The 18669-nt window shown below is 50.0% G+C and overlaps 1 protein-coding gene across 2 annotated transcripts; it reads right to left on the minus strand.

The window, feature by feature from the left end:
• Window positions 1–8926: 8926 nt before the first annotated feature.
• Window positions 8927–18398, minus strand: ZNRD2 (zinc ribbon domain containing 2). 2 transcript variants are annotated; one of them, XM_073578470.1, is made up of 5 exons: window positions 18255–18398; window positions 12348–12414; window positions 11233–11378; window positions 11075–11159; window positions 8927–9501 (listed from the first exon to the last, which is right to left on the minus strand). In XM_073578470.1, exons 2-5 carry the CDS (start codon window positions 12358–12360, stop codon window positions 9194–9196), a joined length of 552 nt encoding a protein of 183 aa, XP_073434571.1. In that variant the 5' UTR covers window positions 12361–12414; window positions 18255–18398; the 3' UTR covers window positions 8927–9193. The 2 variants fall into 2 exon arrangements, with proteins under 2 accessions (XP_073434571.1, XP_073434570.1); XM_073578469.1 differs by having other exon boundaries at window positions 11233–11381.
• Window positions 18399–18669: the final 271 nt, after the last annotated feature.

Consider the following 18669-nt stretch of genomic DNA (forward strand, 5'->3'; position numbering starts at 1 on the left):
TTTCAGGCCCTGGCCACACAAGGACCAAGGAGCTCAGGTTCAGGTTCTGGCCACACAAGTATCAGGCAGAATCAGTTTCAGGCCCTGGCCACACAAGGACCAAGGAGCTCAGGTTCAGGTTCTGGCCACACAAGGTCCAGGGAGCTCAGGTTCAAGTTCTGGCCACACAAGTATCAGGCAGAATGGGGTTCAGGCCCTGGCCACACAAGGACCAGGGAGTTCAGGTTCTAACAATTTCAGGAACAAGGGACCCGATCTCTAGCTGACAAGGGCTACTCAACTGACACTAAGGAGGACGTTGTATGGGAACCTCTCTACAAGTGTGCATTAAATACTAGCAACTGCAGCGGTGAGAATGTTGGCGTCCATGCTGGAGGAGGAAGGGGGAACATGCAGGGACACTAGCATTAGTGTTACAAAAGAGGACAGGTCACCAGGGCAAAAGTGGGCAGTTTTGTTTTTTATTCCCATTGCTCCCCGAGTTTTTTTTCCTTAAATCCTCCATACGGTTCTAGGGATACTGCCCTTTTTATTTAGTGCTCATTTTTATGGCCTGTAATTTAGGCTGCGGCTTCAGTTTTGGCCTAGCTTGGCGAATCCCGCAGTAAATAAAAAGTGGCCATATCTCTAGAACCATATGACAAATTTAAAAAAACAGCAAAAAACTTCCAATAATGAGTGGAAAGGCGGAAATAAATTAAGTGCAAAAACTGGATGCTTTAGAACAAGTGGCAGGTCCCTTTTATAAACCGAACATAAATTTGTCAAATGCAATAAATTTCCAATAGTCGATGCTTCTTTGGATATCACACGCTAAAGACCCGTGGTCGTAGCCTTTTACCTTCCTGGTAGCCCATGGATGGCTCCTGCTTTTAAAATAGGTCACACATGCTCACTAGTTACAGTTGTGCTTATAAGTTTATATAACCCGGCAGAATTTTTGCTTTCTTGGCTTTTTTTCAGGGAATATGAATGATAACACCAAAACGTTTTCTCCACTCATGGTTAGTGGTTGGGTGAAGCCATTTATTGTCAAACTACTGTGTTTTCTGTTTTTAAAGCATAATGACAACCCAAAGCATCCAAATGACCCTGAACAGAAGTTCACATACTCCATGTCTTAATAATGTGTATTCCCCTCCTAACATCAATGACAGCTTGAAGTCTTTTGTGGTAGTTGTGGATGGGGTTCTTTATTTTCTCAGATGGTAAAGCTGCCCACTCTTCTTGGCAAAAAACCTCCAATTCCTGGGATGTCTATCATGAGCTGCGCGCTTGAGATCTCCCCAGAGTGGCTCAATGATATTTTAAGGTCAGGAGACTGAGATGGCCACTCCAGAACCTTCAATTTGTTCTGCTGTAGCCAATGACAGGTCGACTTGGCTTTGTGTTTTGGATCGTTGTCATGTTGGAACATCCAAGTACGTCCAATGCGCAGCTTCCGGGCTGATGATTGCAAATTTGCCTCCAGTATTTGCTAACGTGTTGCATTCATCTTTCCTTCAACTTTGACCAAGCTTCCTGTGCCTTTTTTGCAGCTCACACATCCCCAAAACATCAGCAATCCACCTCCGTGCTTTACAGTAGGAATGGTGTCCCTTTCATCATAGGCCTTGTTGACCTCTCTCCAAATGTAACATTTAGGATCGTGGCCAAGAAGTTCAATTTAGGTCTCGTCAATCCAAATTACCTTGTTCCAGAAGTTTTGAGGCTTGTCTCTGTGCTGTTTTGCGTATTGTAGGCGAGATAGACTTTGTGGCGTTTGCGCAGTAATGGCTTTCTTCTGGCGACTCCACCATGCAGCCCATTTCTTTTCAAGTGCCTCCTTATTTTGCATCTTGAAACAGCCACGCCGCTAGTTTTCAGAGAGTCCAGTATTTCAGCTGATGTTATTTGTTGGTTTTTCTTTACATCCCGAATAATTTTCCTGGCAGCTGTGGAAGAAATTTTTGTTGGTCTACCTGACCGTGGTTTCCATTTGTTAATCACAGTTTGAACGCTGCTTATTGACATTATCAATTCCTTGGAAATCTTTTTGTATCTCTTTCCTGTTTTCTACAGTTCAACTACCTTTTCCTGTAGATCTGTTGACAATTCTTTTGCTTTCCCCATGACTCACAATCCAGAAACATCAGTGGCTGGATGAAAGATGCAAGAGTCTGTCTGGATTCCAGAACCTCACTCAGCTTTTATGCGCACACACTGATTACAAGCAAACAGGTCACAGGTGAGTATGTTACCTTTAGTAGCCATTCAAACCCATTTGTGTCAACTTCTGTGCATGTTAGGCTGGTTTCACATTAGCGTTTTTTTGCGGAGCGTTTCCGACGCATGCGTCATGCGCCCCTATCTTTAACATAGGGGGCGCATGGTCTTGCGTTTGCACGCGTTCATATGCGTTTTCATGCGCATGCGTTTTTTCACAGTGTGTGCCTAGGCGCTAGACGCAACCTTTTGCATTTTTTGGTGCGCCGAAAGGCGTCAAAAAACCGCATGTGCACACTTGCGCACACAGAATGCAACAAAATAACGCATTACAGTCTATGGGAACACAGGCGTGCGCTCGAAGTTAACATGGATAGAAAATGGTTAAAACGCATGCGCCTAAAAAAACGCAAACGCATGATGCATTTTTGCATGCGTTTTTATTGTGCACGAAGCTCTGCGCAAAAAAACGCTAATGTGAAAGTAGCTATATCAGGCCAAAATCACCAAGGTATGTGAACTTTCGATCAGGGTCATTTGGATGCCATTATGATTTAAAAAGAGAAAACACAGTAGTTTGACAAAAAATGGCGTCACCCAACCACTAACCATGAGTGGGAAAAAAAGGCTCGGTGTTATCATTCATATTCTCTGAAAAAAAGGCCAAGAAAGCAAAAATTCTGCCGGGGTATGTAAACTTTTGAGCACAACTGTATCTGTCATTTTTCTATAGTAAAAGGAAAAACTGAAACAAATCGGTTAACCTGCGCTGCCATCGAAAGATGGCGAGAAGACAGAATTCCAGGTAATGCAGTTTGTCAACGCGTTTCAAAGTTTAAAACTTTTTCATCATGATCGGTGGAGAGTCTCTCTTCTCTCTGTCCGTGCATAATTCCGTATCCTCAAGGATTCCAGGCTTGGCTTACCATTAGTCAGGCTGGCAAGACATCACTAGCACCACGCTGCGCCGGGGAACCCCCAGGGAAAATTTTGCACAACTCCCGTTTATTGCCAGTTAGCCCTGATCTGGACCGGATTGCAAGAAGCGATAATCTCATCTCTAGTTATCAGTATCACAGTAATGGACAACCCAATTAAGAAAAAAAAAAAAAAAATAGGTATTAGACCTACCGGTAATGATGTTTCCAGGAGTCCATCCTGACAGCACCATGGAGGACGTCCTCCTCCTCCTTACAGGGACAGGAAACACACGAGAGGTTAAAGGTCACGTCCCACCCCCTCTTCCTCAGTGATTTGACAAGTACCGCAAGGTGGATGATGCTAATAACAGTTTAATGAAATAATCATATTACAGCATATGACATGTCGGAATACAACATAGCATAACATAACAGGGAGGGAAGTACCCGTGCTGTCAGGATGGACTCCTGGAAACATCATTACCGGTAGGTCTAATACCTATTTTCCAGGACGTCCACCTGACAGCACCATGGAGAGTACCAAAGCACCTCCTCAGGGTGGGATTACCGCCTGGAGAACTTTTCTCCCGAAAGCGGTCTGCTGACCAGCCAACACGTCAAGCTTATAGTGCTTGCAGAATGTATTTAGATTGGCCCAGGTTGCTGCTCTACAGATTTGGTCAACCGAGGCCCCCGCCCGTTCAGCCCATGAGGCTGATACCGCCCTTGTAGAGTGGGCTTTTATGGACCCTGGCGGGCTAACGCCTTCGGCTTGGTAGGCGTCAGAGATTACCGAGGTAATCCAGCGCGCGATAGACGCCTTAGAGGCTTTCTTCCCCTTATTTTTACCCCCAAAGAGGATGAACAAGTTTGGGTCGATGCGCCAGCTATTGGTGGCTTCTAGATAGTCTAGCACCGCGCGCCTCACGTCCAGCGAGTGAAGGCGCTGTTCTTTTTTATTACGGGGATTGTCGCAGAACGATGGTAACACTACCTCCTGGTTTAGATTCTTTGAGGAGACTACCTTCGGGGTAAATGCCGGGTCTAACCTTAGGATTATACTATCCTCTCTTATCTGTAAATATGGGTCCTTAGTGGACAGGGCCTGGATCTCCCCTATTCTTTTGGCCGTGGTAATGGCTACTAGGAAGGCCGTTTTACGGGTAAGGGCAGAGATGGTTATTTTCTCGTCTAGAGCATAGGGGTCTGTACAGAGAAACCTGAGTACCAGGCCCAGGTCCCAAGGCGGGGTGAGCTGCCTAATCGTGGGGCGCAGGCGCTGCGTGGCTTTTATAAATCTTATTACCCAGGGATGTGAAGCTAGCTGGTAATCGAAGAAGGCGCTTAAGGCTGAAATCTGGACCTTTAGAGTACTAGGTTTAAGGCCTTTATTAAAACCTGCCTGCAAAAAACTTAGTATGCTAGGGAGGTCAGGGCTGCCTGCCACGAGATCGGACCTGCCGCCTTCCAGACAGAATCTTTTCCATATCCTTCTATAGATTGCGGATGTCACCGGTTTCCTACTGGCCAGTAGGGTGGATATGACCTGGTCCGACAGTCCTTTTGACTTCAGGATGTCCCTCTCAGGATCCAAGCCGATAGATGAAGTCTTGCTGGGTTTGGATGGTAGATCGGGCCCTGGTGGATGATGTCCTTCCACAGGGGTAGCTCGACTGGATTTCCGACTGCCATGGCTCCTAGAAGGGGAAACCAGCTTCTCTTTGGCCAGTATGGAGCGATCAGCATCACTCGCGCGTGGTCCTCGCGTATCTTCCTGAGCACTGCCGGTATGAGGGCCAGTGGCGGGAATGCGTAGGAGAGGGATTCTCCCCAGGTCTGACTCAGGGCATCCACACCCTCTGGGTGGTCCGTCGGATTCAGGGAATAGAACCTGGGGACTTTTGAATTCTTTCGGCTTGCGAAGAGGTCTATGCTGGGGGTCCCCCAACGCTGACAGAGATGGTTGAAGATCTCTTCGTTCAGTTCCCATTCCGTCGGGCGGATCCGTTGTCTGCTCAAGTAGTCTGCTACTTCGTTTTGGGAACCCTCTAGGTGTACCGCGGTCACTGATTGGACTGTTCTTTCTGCCCAAGCGAATATTTTTTCCGCTAGGTCCTGTAGTGGTTGATGTCTGGGCCCTCCCTGGTGCTTCAGGAATGCCACTGTCGTCATATTGTCGGATAGAATACGGACGTGACGATTCACTAGTATCGACCGGTTCCGCCGTAGCGCTTCCCAGACCGCGTAGAGTTCTCTGAAATTGGAGGATCTGGTCTTGATGTTTACTGGCCATTTCCCCTGGAAGATTCTCCCTTCTATGTGGGCTCCCCAGCCCCACACACTGGCGTCCGTGGTGACTACCACGTATGGAGAGGCTGTCCAAAGTACGCCCACCTGAAGGTTTCTGGACCGTGTCCACCACCGAAGGGACTCTCTTACTTGTTCTGGCAGCCTTAGGGGTCTGTCTAGCGAGGCCTGACTTCTGTCCCACCTCGCAAGGATCTCTTTCTGCAGTGATCTTGAGTGGAATTGTGCCCATCGGACGCACTGGATGCAGGCCGTCATGAGGCCCAGGACCTCCATCGCCTCTCTTATGGAGCACTGACGTCTCAGCAGGTTTCTGGTTCTGGTCTGAATAATCTTCTGCTTCTGTTCGGGTAGCCAGGATATTCTGTCGGTTGAGTCTAGGAGGACCCCGAGAAATATTTTCCTGGTTTCTGGCCTGATGTTCGACTTCTCCCAATTGATCACCCATCCAAGGAACTCCATTACCGTAGTCGCTCGGTTTCTGTCGCGAACGAGCGCTTCCCTGGATCTTGCCACCAGTAGGAAGTCGTCTAGATAGGGTATGATCACAATACCCTGATCTCTCAGGTAGGCCACTACTTCTCCCACCAGCTTTGTAAAGATTCTGGGAGCTGAGGCCAACCCGAATGGAAGACACTGAAACTGGAAGTGGCAGGTCCGGGCTGGTAAACTGACCGCAAACCTTAGCAGCCTCTGGGATGAAGGATGGATAGGGACCTGGTAGTAGGCCTTCTTTAGGTCTAGGGTGCACATGACGGCGTCCCGATCTATCAGCAGGGTTGCGGATCGGACCGATTCCATCCGGAATCTCTTGTACCTGACCCAGGCATTCAGTGGTTTCAGGTTTATGATGGTACGGGCCTCGCCGGACGGCTTTGTGATCGAGAACAGGGACGAATAGTGCCCTTTCCCTCTTTCTGACGGGGGAACTGGTACTATGACCTTTGATTTTACCATGTCCTGAAGATCCGTCCACATTGCGGAGTCTTCCAGGACGACAGTGGGGGTAATATATCTTTCGGGGGGAGGCGAATAAAGTTCTATGTTGTAGCCTTTCGCGATGGTTTTGAGAACCCACTGATTGCGGGTAACTCGGGACCAGTTTGTTGCGAAGTGGCGAAGTCTCCCCCCAATGCCTATGGCGTCATTGCCTCCCTGATCTAGAGGTTGATGAGAATGGGGGACCTCTGTCCCTTCCGGTCTGGCTGAAGGAGCCTTTATAGGAGCCTCTTCTGGACCTTGCCCGACCCCTGAACTCGGTCTGCCTCCTAGGAAAGGGGCCTCTCCGAAAGGGCTGGGGCCGCCTGGGTTTTTCCTCCGGGAATCCCTTCTTTTTATCGGACACCGACTCTAGAATGTTATCTAGGGCTGGCCCGAATACCCTCAGGCCCGAGAAGGGGATGGCGCATAGCTTAGTTTTTGAAGCGTTGTCCCCTGACCAGGATTTGAGCCAGACTGCTCTTCGGGCCGCGTTGGAGAGGGAGCTGTTTCTGGCTGCAAATCTTACCGATTCGGCCGATGTATCGGATAGGAACGCCGTAGCCGATTTCATGAGCGGAAGGGATGCTAGGATGTCTGATCTAGGGGTCTTGTTGGTTAGATGCTCTTCCAACTGCCCCATCCACAAAAACATAGATCTGGCCACCGAGGTGGCTGCTATGTTGGCCCTAATAAGAGCCGCCGACGTCTCCCACGCTCTTTTTAGTAAGACGTCTGCTTTCCTATCCATCGGGTCTCGAAGACCTGATGAGTCCTCGAATGGGATAGCCGTCTTTTTGGTAACTTTAGCGACTGGGACGTCTATTTTAGGAATTTCCTCCCATGCCCGGGTTTCCTCAGGATCAAAAGGCAGTCTGCTTCTAAAGTCTCGGGAGAGTGTCAGTCGACGCTCTGCCTCCTTCCACTCCTCCTGGACCATCGTTTTGATGTGCTCACTTACAGGGAACACTACCTGTCTCCGGGCCACCAGTCCTCCGAACATTAAGTCCTGTCTGGACTGTGGTTTAGGGACCTCCTCTATCTGCATAGTATCTCTGACTGCTTGGACCAACCCGTCTGTGTCCTCCAGTCTGAATAGGTATTTCCTGCTCTGATCCTGTCTATCTCCCCGGATCTCGCCTTCTTCTCCCTGATCCGAATCCCGGAATTCGGACTCCTCACTAGGGCTTTCTTCCGACTCTGGGTCCGCTTCCCACCTTGGACGTTTGCGACTCGGCCCTGGGCTGGGAGACTGACGCCGTGCGAGGCTGGATGTAGAGGCCCGAACTTCCTCCCTTATCAGCGATCTCATTTCGGCTAGGAGGGATGGCTGTTCCTCGCCTACGACCCTTGAGGTACAGGGGTCCGCATAGGGTCTTGTTATATGCGTCTGGCAGCTTTACCCTGCATACTGGGCACTTGACCGATTTGGAGGTGGCCTTTGCCGGGTCCTTCGTCCCCGAGGGGGATTCTGTCGGGGCTCCCCTCTCCTAATAATACAGAAGGGGCACCTATTCAGATCTGGGTTGGGGTAATGGGCGGGGGAGGGTGGTCTGCGCTATGCGCACTTACCCCTCCACCTGCTGGAGCGACCCCTTCCATCCTGGCGCAGTCACCGAAGCTTTCTCCCTGGTTCTCCAGAAGCGCGCTCTGCCTTAGGAGCACGCGATGTGGACCCCCCAGGCGAGCGGTCTGTGGTTCAGTGGCGAGTCTCGATAGCGAGCGCTGTCTGGCCTTCAGGGGCGAGCGCTCAGTGGCTGTCAGAAGCGCGCGCCAGGATTCAGGGGGCGGCGTCTGACGTCACCGGATGTGACGCGCGGCCTCTCGCGCTAGGCCGCCTCCCCCACTTCCTGTTCTGCGCGCGACTATGGCGGCCTCCTCTGTCCTGCGCCGTGGGGAGCCGACCCCCATCTGTCAGCGTCAGACTGCCGCTTCGGCCTCTTTGCCTGCAATGGCGGACTGCGGGGGCCTCGTTCCTGCCTCCCAGTGCCGCTGCGCCGGTCGCCCGTCGGTGCCCGCCTCGCCTGCAGCCTGCGGGGAGCCGACCATCACCTGCCATGCGGTGAGTCCTTGGAGCCGAGAGCCTCCCATAGGGAGGAACGGTTCCCTCCAGGAGCGTCGTCCTGCTCCTGGCCTTTGGGGCAGAGGGACTCCCCCCTGGAGAGTTTCGGCCCCGGGACCTCTTGACAGGGGAAGGCTTGGACTGGCCGTACGATCCCCTGAGCCCCTCCGGTAGCTTCTCGTGTGTCCCTTCGTGCAGGGACAGGAAAAACACTGAGGAAGAGGGGGTGGGACGTGACCTTTAACCTCTCGTGTGTTTCCTGTCCCTGTAAGGAGGAGGAGGACGTCCTCCATGGTGCTGTCAGGTGGACGTCCTGGAAAAAAGCAATAAAATAATAAAAAAAAAAAAAAAAATACAAAACAAGTTACTATACATCCTACTTAAAAAAAAAAAAAAAAAAGGACTCTCACAATATCTAGGATTACCCAAAAATAAATAAGTAGCAACGACGGCCTAACGGCGACCAGAGCGTCTGTTTATTCATCCAATAAGCTTCTTGGTAAAGATGGACGAGCAGCTAAGCCTTTCAACAGGATAACAGGAGAAAACAAAACTAAATAAAGAGAATAATAAAGAAAAGAATAAGACACCATCTATATATGCTGCAAACCTGCCACAGAAACCATTGAGTCATTCTGTGAAACAATCGGGAAGAAGACGGTCAAGAATTTTCAAGCGAGGTTGACTTAAAGTCTTTCCCTGAAATAGACGGTCCACGGTTTCAATGTCGGAGGTCTCGGAGTGACTTCAGACTCTGGGCACATGTGCCGATCAGGGAGCAGAGTTGGGAGCTGTGCTCCACAGAACTGGTTTCTTTCAGCTGGTGGGTGGCCCAGTTCATCTTCTCTAGAAGAGCGCTCTCTGCCGAAGCTATGGGGTCGGGAAGGTGACCAGCACCGACGTCAGTTACAGGACCGGAATCCGGGATGGTCAAAGGGGGGACAGCCGATGGGGCATCAACAATAGGGCTGTCCTGCAGAGAAAGCTGATGTTCTCGCACCTGAGACAGGGCAGCTTGAGGATTGAGGACTTAAGGAACAAAATACAGAGTCAATATTAGGCAAAGAGAGCGAGGGGGGCGCAGTTTTGCTCATCACTACACCTCATGTAACAAGCGAGCTTGTATGCATGAGCGACATTCACTTATGAGACTACCTAAATAAAAAAACATGGAGCAAAGCAAAATTACAAAAAACAACAAAACAAACTGGGATTTAAGGGAATGTCAGCACAAAATGACTGTTCAAACCAAGCACAGTTACTCGATGCACCCTTGGCTGAGTGGTCCCATGCCCCTTCCCAGGTACTTTTTGTCCATCTACCTCTGCCCTACTATGCCTCCAGATCTCAAGTAGGTGGAGGGTACACTGAACTGCTCAGCCACACATAGCGTGCATGGTTTGAACAGTCATTTGGTGCTGAAAGACTGTTATTAAAGGGAATTTGTTAGCAGTATTTCACACTCCAAATTATTTATGTAGCTCTTTCAACGGTAAATCCAGCAATATCTGTACATGGCCAGTCCGTTACTCTGAAATTAGAGTGTAAATTGACATGCAAATGAGGCTGAAGAGCTATTTGTAGATCTGAGACCTCTGTCACTCCAGCTCTATTCCCCGACCAGCGTCGCCTCTTCCTGCTTGACTGAAGTCACACAGCTTAGGCCTGTTTCACACATCCATTTTTTGGCATCCGCCATCCGTTTAAGTGTGAAAAAACGGATCCATTTCCGTTTTACCGCAAAAGGATCCGTTTTTTTGACGGATCCGCGGTAATCGCTAATGGAAGTCTATGGGACCAAAAAACGGATCCTCCAAAAAAATGGCGGATCCGTTTTTTAACGGAAAACAACGGATTTGGACGGATTTTAAAAAAACGGAAGTGTGATCCAGGCCTTAGAGGCAGTCAGTAAAGCAGGAGGCGGTGAATAGAGGTGGAGTGATGGAGGCCACAGATTTACGCACCGCTCTTTAGCCTCATTTGCATATCAATTCAAACGCTGATTTCTCAGCAATGTGAGAACGGACCAGCCATGTAAAGGTATTGCTGTACTTGTCGTTGAAAGAACTACCTGCACTGCGGCACTCCATCCATTCTGATACTACAACTTTCAACGCATCCGGGTAGTTTACTGACTTTAGCAGAGTTTTACAAGAGCTGGATTGTCGAGTGCTGCCGATTCCTGACCAGTTATGCTGGATAGACTTTTTTTTACTTTTTTTTGTAAAGGATTTTTTTGTGCATTTAAAAAAAAAAAAAAAAATAGGGGCTTCCAAAAAAACAATAAGCAAAAAAAGTATGGAGCACAGCATGTAAGTATTCTGCAGGATCCATTAAAAAAAAAAGTCTGGAAGTGTATGGGAACTGATGCCACAGTTTGGCGTCTGTCAAACACACACATCTGGAGCTTTTCCTGGTGGATACATTGAGGGAAGGACTTAAACCACAGTGTGAACAGAGCCTTAGACATTGCGCTTTAAAAACAAATCTAATTTCACATTTTAATCAGCCGCTGCAGTTATGAAATTCACTGTTGCCAGGGAAGTATATGACCAGGACTTCGCAAACAATGGCCGACTATATCCTAACACATTCGGAATACCTGGGTTGTCTTTTTCGGTATCGGAGTCAAGTTCCTGACATGAGATGCAGAGTAATTTTTTCTGACGGTCCTGTAATAATATCGTCTATAGAGAAGGAAATAAATCAAATTAATTAGGCAAGGGAAGGGTGTGACGGTCGCCCCCGGCGCGGACTCACCCCGCATGTATCGCAGCTCTCCCCGAGCATTCGGTATCCCTTCAGTAAGTAATCGCCCATCATCCTGCTAATCTTATCCTGGCGATCACGTCGCGCTCTCAAGACCTTCATATCAGACTCGGATGGGGGAGACCACGTGTCATCATCTGCTGTCCAAAATGGGTAAGGGTGAGAAAAAAAAAGGAAAAAAAAAAGAGGCAAAATAAATAGTTAAAAAATAAACTCAATTAAATCCCATTGCCCATCCCTTTGTTTTCTAGAGAGATGTAAGAGATGGCTGGCAGTGGATTATTCCCATCTCTCCAATTGAAAACACATGCACAGTAAACTTAACTAAGCATGCACGGTATGGACATCTTTGGGGACTTTATTTTTCACTTACATACATGTATTTTGGTGTAAAAATCATTTTTGCAATTGAGTTCCGTTAAAAAGGTTGTATTGTTTGATTTCTATAGCTGATGTGCTGCACAGTCTATTGCTGGCTGAAGAATGAGTCAACCGAGAATCTGTCAGTGAGCTCGCTCTGACGGCAAGTTTGTCACTTTTTTTTTTTTTTTAAATCTGATCTTCTCTCTCACCTCAAAGTCATGCTCTCCTTTTAGGTGGACAGTAGTCATTAACCAGCTAAGTGGAGAACAGAGACAGGTAAAAATGGTTAGAAAATCAGAACGAGCTCACTGACAGATCCTCAGTTAGCCTGTTCTGTAGCCAGTGATGTGAAGCTAAATCGAAGAGGCTGTAAAAGCCAATTAAACACAAATGCAAACTTGATCTTTAGCCTAAAATACATGCTGTTAAAGGGGTTATCCAATGACGCGTGTAGGTGCCGATTACATCTGTTATTATTATGATCCGCACACTTAAAGAAACGCGTCCACAATCAGCAGCTGTTGTGCACATGTACCAGTCTAACAAACAGGACAACCTGTCAACCGTGCCAGTGTGTGGGGTCGAAATGTCATCCCCTCGATTTCGATGCAGAAGTGGGTGGATCTGGCGGTCAATAAATAACCCCTTAAAGTAAATGACGCCCAAAAAGGTGTCCTTCTTGATTTATAGAATCCAACTTCAGCCAGGCAGGACGCAACAATGCAACACACGGTACCGCTCACCCTGCAACGCCATGCTGCGAACGACGAGCTAATGCCGGTAATCTGGAACGTCAGCAGAGCTTTAGATCTAAAGGGAGGAGGGAAGAAAAGCAAGAAGTTACTCAGCAAATAAATGACTGCACCCGAAAGAAAAACCTCTGCACCGACATAGACGTAGCAAGCGGTAATAATACCTACATGGCAGCACATGTACAGAGGATGGGTTCACTTATGATATGCAGCGGGCTCAGGAGCTGAACCTGCTACATACAGAGCTGGTGACACCCAGGAGTATCTGCTGTAACAGTTTAACCTCTGAGATGACACGGTCAATCATAACTCAGGCATTTAAAAGGTTAGGAACAGGGGAAGAGTAATTTCCCAGACCCATCAGGCCCCTCCAACAAGATGCAGGCTGTGATAGGATTGTTGTCATTGATGCTGGGGGGCCTACAGAAGATTCCAGTGTCTGACATGTTAGTAAACAGATAATTATGGATCAGTCGTTAGCACTGTATGGTGGCTTAGTGGTTAGCACCGTATGGTGGCTCAGTGGTCAGCACCGTATGGTGGATCAGTGGTTAGCACTCTATGGTGGCTCAGTGGTCAGCACTGTTGCTTTGCAGCACTGGGATCCTGGATTCAAATCCCACCAAGGACAACAACTACAAGGAGTTTGTATGTTCTCCCAGTGTTTGCGTGGGTTTCCTCCAGGTTCTCCATTTTCCTCCCACACTACAAAGACATACTGATAGAGAATTTAGATTGTGAGCCATACTGGGGACAGTGATAATAAAGTGTGCAAAACTGTAAAGCGCTGTGGAATTAACATCACTATAAGCGAGTACAATAAATAATGTATCAGTACAAGTGATCGCAGCCGCAGGTTCAAGTCCAGTCAACCCCACACACAGATTAACCATTTATGGGGAGAAATAGAAAAAAAATAGTAATTCAGACCACCATGCCCAATAGAGGCAAGGTTGATGTGCTGACAAAGGGAAAGATCATCATCTGTCAGGGAGGAGGGGTGATCTGCTGACAGAGGGAGAGTTGTTCATTAGTCAGGGAGGGAGGGATGATGTGCTGACAGAGGGAGAGATTTTCATCAGTCAGGGAGGGAGGGGTGATGTGCTGACAGAGGGAGAGATCTTCATCAGTCAGGGAGGGAGGGGTGATGTGCTGACAGAGGGAGATCATCAGTCAGGGAGAGGGGGGAGATGTGCTGACAGAGGGACAGTTCTTCATCAGTCATGGAGAGGGGTGATCTGCTGACAGAGGTACAGATCTTCATCAGTCAGGAAGGGAGGGGTGATGTGCTAACAGAGGGAGAGATCTTCATCAGTCAGGGAGGAGGGGTCATGTGCTGACAGAGGGAGAGATCTTCATCAGTCAGGGAAGGAGGGATGATGTGCTGACAGAGGGAGAGATCTTCATCAGTCAGTGAGGTGTGATGTGCTGACAGAGGGAGAGATCATCAGTCAGGGAGGGAGGGGTGATGTGCAGACAGAGCTAGAGATCTTCATCAGTCAGGGAGAGAGGGGTGATGTTCTGACAGAGGGACAGTTCTTTATCAGTCAGGGAGAGAGGGGTGATGTGTTGACAGAGGGAGAGATCTTCGTCAGTCAGGGAGAGAGGGGTGATGGGCTGACAGAGGGAGAGATCTTCATCAGTCAGGGAGGAGGGGTCATGTGCTGACAGAGGGACAGTTCATGTGCTGACAGAGGGACAGTTCTTCATCCGTCAAGGAGGGGTGATGTGCTGACAGAGGGACAGTTCTTCATCAGTCAGGGAGAGAGGGGTGATGTGCTGACAGAGGGAGAGATCTTCATCAGTCAGGGAGAGAGGGGTGATGTGCTGACAGAGGGAGAGATCTTCATCAGTCAGGGAGAGAGGGGTGATGTGCTGACAGAGGGACAGTTCTTCATCCGTCAGGGAGAGAGGGGTGATGTGCTGACAGAGGGACAGTTCTTCATCCGTCAGGGAGAGAGGGGTGATGTGCTGACAGAGGGACAGTTCTTCATCCGTCAGGGAGAGAGGGGTGATGTGCTGACAGAGGGACAGTTCTTCATCCGTCAGGGAGAGAGGGGTGATGTGCTGACAGAGGGACAGTTCTTCATCCGTCAGGGAGAGAGGGGTGATGTGCTGACAGAGGGAGAGATCTTCATCAGTCAGGGAGAGAGGGGTGATGTGCTGACAGAGGGAGAGATCTTCATCAGTCAGGGAGAGAGGGGTGATGTGCTGACAGAGGGACAGTTCTTCATCCGTCAGGGAGAGAGGGGTGATGTGCTGACAGAGGGACAGTTCTTCATCCGTCAAGGAGGGGTGATGTGCTGACAGAGGGACAGTTCTTCATCAGTCAGGGAGAGAGGGGTGATGTGCTGACAGAGGGAGAGATCTTCATCAGTCAGGGAGAGAGGGGTGATGTGCTGACAGAGGGAGAGATCTTCATCAGTCAGGGAGAGAGGGGTGATGTGCTGACAGAGGGACAGTTCTTCATCCGTCAGGGAGAGAGGGGTGATGTGCTGACAGAGGGACAGTTCTTCATCCGTCAGGGAGAGAGGGGTGATGTGCTGACAGAGGGACAGTTCTTCATCCGTCAGGGAGAGAGGGGTGATGTGCTGACAGAGGGACAGTTCTTCATCCGTCAGGGAGAGAGGGGTGATGTGCTGACAGAGGGACAGTTCTTCATCCGTCAGGGAGAGAGGGGTGATGTGCTGACAGAGGGAGAGATCTTCATCCGTCAGGGAGAGAGGGGTGATGTGCTGACAGAGGGAGAGATCTTCATCAGTCAGGGAGAGAGGGGTGATGTGCTGACAGAGGGAGAGATCTTCATCAGTCAGGGAGAGAGGGGTGATGTGCTGACAGAGGGACAGTTCTTCATCCGTCAGGGAGAGAGGGGTGATGTGCTGACAGAGGGACAGTTCTTCATCCGTCAAGGAGGGGTGATGTGCTGACAGAGGGACAGTTCTTCATCAGTCAGGGAGAGAGGGGTGATGTGCTGACAGAGGGAGAGATCTTCATCAGTCAGGGAGAGAGGGGTGATGTGCTGACAGAGGGAGAGATCTTCATCAGTCAGGGAGAGAGGGGTGATGTGCTGACAGAGGGACAGTTCTTCATCCGTCAGGGAGAGAGGGGTGATGTGCTGACAGAGGGACAGTTCTTCATCCGTCAGGGAGAGAGGGGTGATGTGCTGACAGAGGGACAGTTCTTCATCCGTCAGGGAGAGAGGGGTGATGTGCTGACAGAGGGACAGTTCTTCATCCGTCAGGGAGAGAGGGGTGATGTGCTGACAGAGGGACAGTTCTTCATCCGTCAGGGAGAGAGGGGTGATGTGCTGACAGAGGGACAGTTCTTCATCCGTCAGGGAGAGAGGGGTGATGTGCTGACAGAGGGACAGTTCTTCATCCGTCAGGGAGAGAGGGGTGATGTGCTGACAGAGGGACAGTTCTTCATCCGTCAGGGAGAGAGGGGTGATGTGCTGACAGAGGGACAGTTCTTCATCCGTCAGGGAGAGAGGGGTGATGTGCTGACAGAGGGACAGTTCTTCATCCGTCAGGGAGAGAGGGGTGATGTGCTGACAGAGGGAGAGATCTTCATCAGTCAGGGAGAGAGGGGTGATGTGCTGACAGAGGGAGAGATCTTCGTCAGTCAGGGAGGAGAGGAGGGGTGATATGCTGACAGAGGGAGAGATCTTCATCAGTCAGGGAGAGAGGGGTGATGTGCTGACAGAGGGAGAGATCTTCATCAGTCAGGGAGAGAGGGGTGATGTGCTGACAGAGGGAGAGATCTTCATCAGTCAGGGAGAGAGGGGTGATGTGCTGACAGAGGGAGAGATCTTCATCAGTCAGGGAGAGAGGGGTGATGTGCTGACAGAGGGAGAGATCGTCAGTCAGGGAGAGAGGGGTGATATGCTGACAGAGGGAGAGATCTTCATCAGTCAGGGAGAGAGGGGTGATGTGCTGACAGAGGGAGAGATCTTCATCAGTCAGGGAGAGAGGGGTGATGTGCTGACAGAGGGAGAGATCTTCATCAGTCAGGGAGAGAGGGGTGATGTGCTGACAGAGGGAGAGATCTTCGTCAGTCAGGGAGGAGGGGTGATATGCTGACAGAGGGAGAGATCTTCATCAGTCAGGGAGAGAGGGGTGATGTGCTGACAGAGGGAGAGATCTTCATCAGTCAGGGAGAGAGGGGTGATGTGCTGACAGAGGGAGAGATCTTCATCAGTCAGGGAGGAGGGGTCATGTGCTGACAGAGGGACAGTTCATGTGCTGACAGAGGGACAGTTCTTCATCCGTCAAGGAGAGAGGGGTGATGTGCTGACAGAGGGAGAGATCTTCATCAGTCAGGGAGAGAGGGGTGATGTGCTGACAGAGGGAGAGATCTTCATCAGTCAGGGAGGAGGGGTCATGTGCTGACAGAGGGACAGTTCATGTGCTGACAGAGGGACAGTTCTTCATCCGTCAAGGAGAGAGGGGTGATGTGCTGACAGAGGGAGAGATCTTCATCAGTCAGGGAGAGAGGGGTGATGTGCTGACAGAGGGAGAGATCTTCATCAGTCAGGGAGGGGTCATGTGCTGACAGAGGGACAGTTCATGTGCTGACAGAGGGACAGTTCTTCATCCGTCAAGGAGAGAGGGGTGATGTGCTGACAGAGGGAGAGATCTTCATCAGTCAGGGAGAGAGGGGTGATGTGCTGACAGAGGGAGAGATCTTCATCAGTCAGGGAGAGAGGGGTGATGTGCTGACAGAGGGAGAGATCTTCATCAGTCAGGGAGGGGTGATGTGCTGACAGAGGGAGAGATCTTCATCAGTCAGGGAGAGAGGGGTGATGTGCTGACAGAGGGAGAGATCTTCATCAGTCAGGGAGGAGGGGTAATGTGCTGACAGAGGGACAGTTCTTCATCAGTCAGGGAGGAGGGGTCATGTGCTGACAGAGGGACAGTTCTTCATCAGTCAGGGAGGAGGGGTCATGTGCTGACAGAGGGACAGTTCTTCATCAGTCAGGGAGAGAGGGGTGATGTGCTGACAGAGGGAGAGATCTTCATCAGTCAGGGAGAGAGGGGTGATGTGCTGACAGAGGGAGAGATCTTCATCAGTCAGGGAGAGAGGGGTGATGTGCTGACAGAGGGAGAGATCTTCATCAGTCAGGGAGAGAGGGGTGATGTGCTGACAGAGGGAGAGATCTTCATCAGTCAGGGAGAGAGGGGTGATGTGCTGACAGAGGGAGAGATCTTCGTCAGTCAGGGAGAGAGGGGTGATGTGCTGACAGAGGGAGAGATCTTCATCAGTCAGGGAGGAGGGGTGATGTGCTGACAGAGGGAGAGATCTTCATCAGTCAGGGAGGAGGGGTCATGTGCTGACAGAGGGCCAGTTCTTCATCAGTCAGGGAGGAGGGGTGATATGCTGACAGAGGGAGAGATCTTCATCTATCAACCCCCCTCCCGTGAAGCTGTCACTATTGATAGCAGCATATAAGAGGTTACACGGGAATGCTGCTCTTGGCTGTGTATGTCAGTCGCACCCCTGCAACCGATCGCGCCGGTACAGAAGTGCAATCGGCACGCTTTCTCATCCGTCATGGTGCGCGGCCTTTGCGTCTCATGGTGCTGGGGGGACATCAGCTCCTCTCTCGGGTGATGAAAATGATATATTCGGTAGGTCCACACAGAAAACAGCCGCCTATTTATTCCCCATCGTGAAAGTCATATAAAAATGTTATGTTCCCGAGAACAAAAGGAGAAAAAAACGGCCCCGCAAGGTGGAGATACCGGGGCGTCCTGCGCCCCTCACTGATACTGTGCCCGGAGCCGCCGCTACACTGACGTGCTGGATTATTTCCCATGAACCCCCCTGTCAGATCGTGTCCTGAGGAAAAGTCAGCGACACAGCCGCCATCCCGGCCCGGCGCCGCTCCCGAGCCCTCACCTCGTCACCAGCATCAGACAGCCACACACGAGGTAACGGGCGCGCCTGCGCAGAGAGAGAAACAAGCTGCTGTCGCTACAGGACCTTCAATGACGTCATGACCATGTGACAAATCACATGCGTGTGAGTCCTAAGTAAGGTACTAAAGGACCTTTCGTGATGTCATGACCACGTGACCATGACCAATCACGTGTCTGTGAGTGCTTTTGGGGCAAAAGCGCCTTGGGTCAGTCACGTGTGTGGGAGGAGTCAGACTCCATGCTTTTGCTGCAGGAGGAGTCCAAAGGCTTTTTTTTATTATTTGTTGCTGTTGTGTCCTCAAACAGCTGCATGCTTTAACCCCATCATGACTGGGACATTTTTTATTTATTTATTTTTTTTCCTTCCCTTCTAAAATCCATCGCTTTTTCTCATT

The sequence above is a fragment of the Dendrobates tinctorius genome, unplaced genomic scaffold (assembly GCF_039654945.1).
Source record: "Dendrobates tinctorius isolate UK_male_01 unplaced genomic scaffold, ASM3965494v1 ptg000059l, whole genome shotgun sequence".
Taxonomy (NCBI): Eukaryota; Metazoa; Chordata; class Amphibia; order Anura; family Dendrobatidae; genus Dendrobates; species Dendrobates tinctorius.

What these genes read in the sequence shown, in the direction of transcription:
- ZNRD2 (XM_073578469.1), bottom strand. An exon ending in AGAGCTGCGATACATGCGGG is followed by an intron (nt 11,160 to 11,232) that starts GTGAGTCCGCGC and finishes CCTTCTCTATAG; the next exon opens with ACGATATTATTACAGGACCG. An exon ending in TACCGAAAAAGACAACCCAG is followed by an intron (nt 9,502 to 11,074) that starts GTATTCCGAATG and finishes TTGTTCCTTAAG; the next exon opens with TCCTCAATCCTCAAGCTGCC.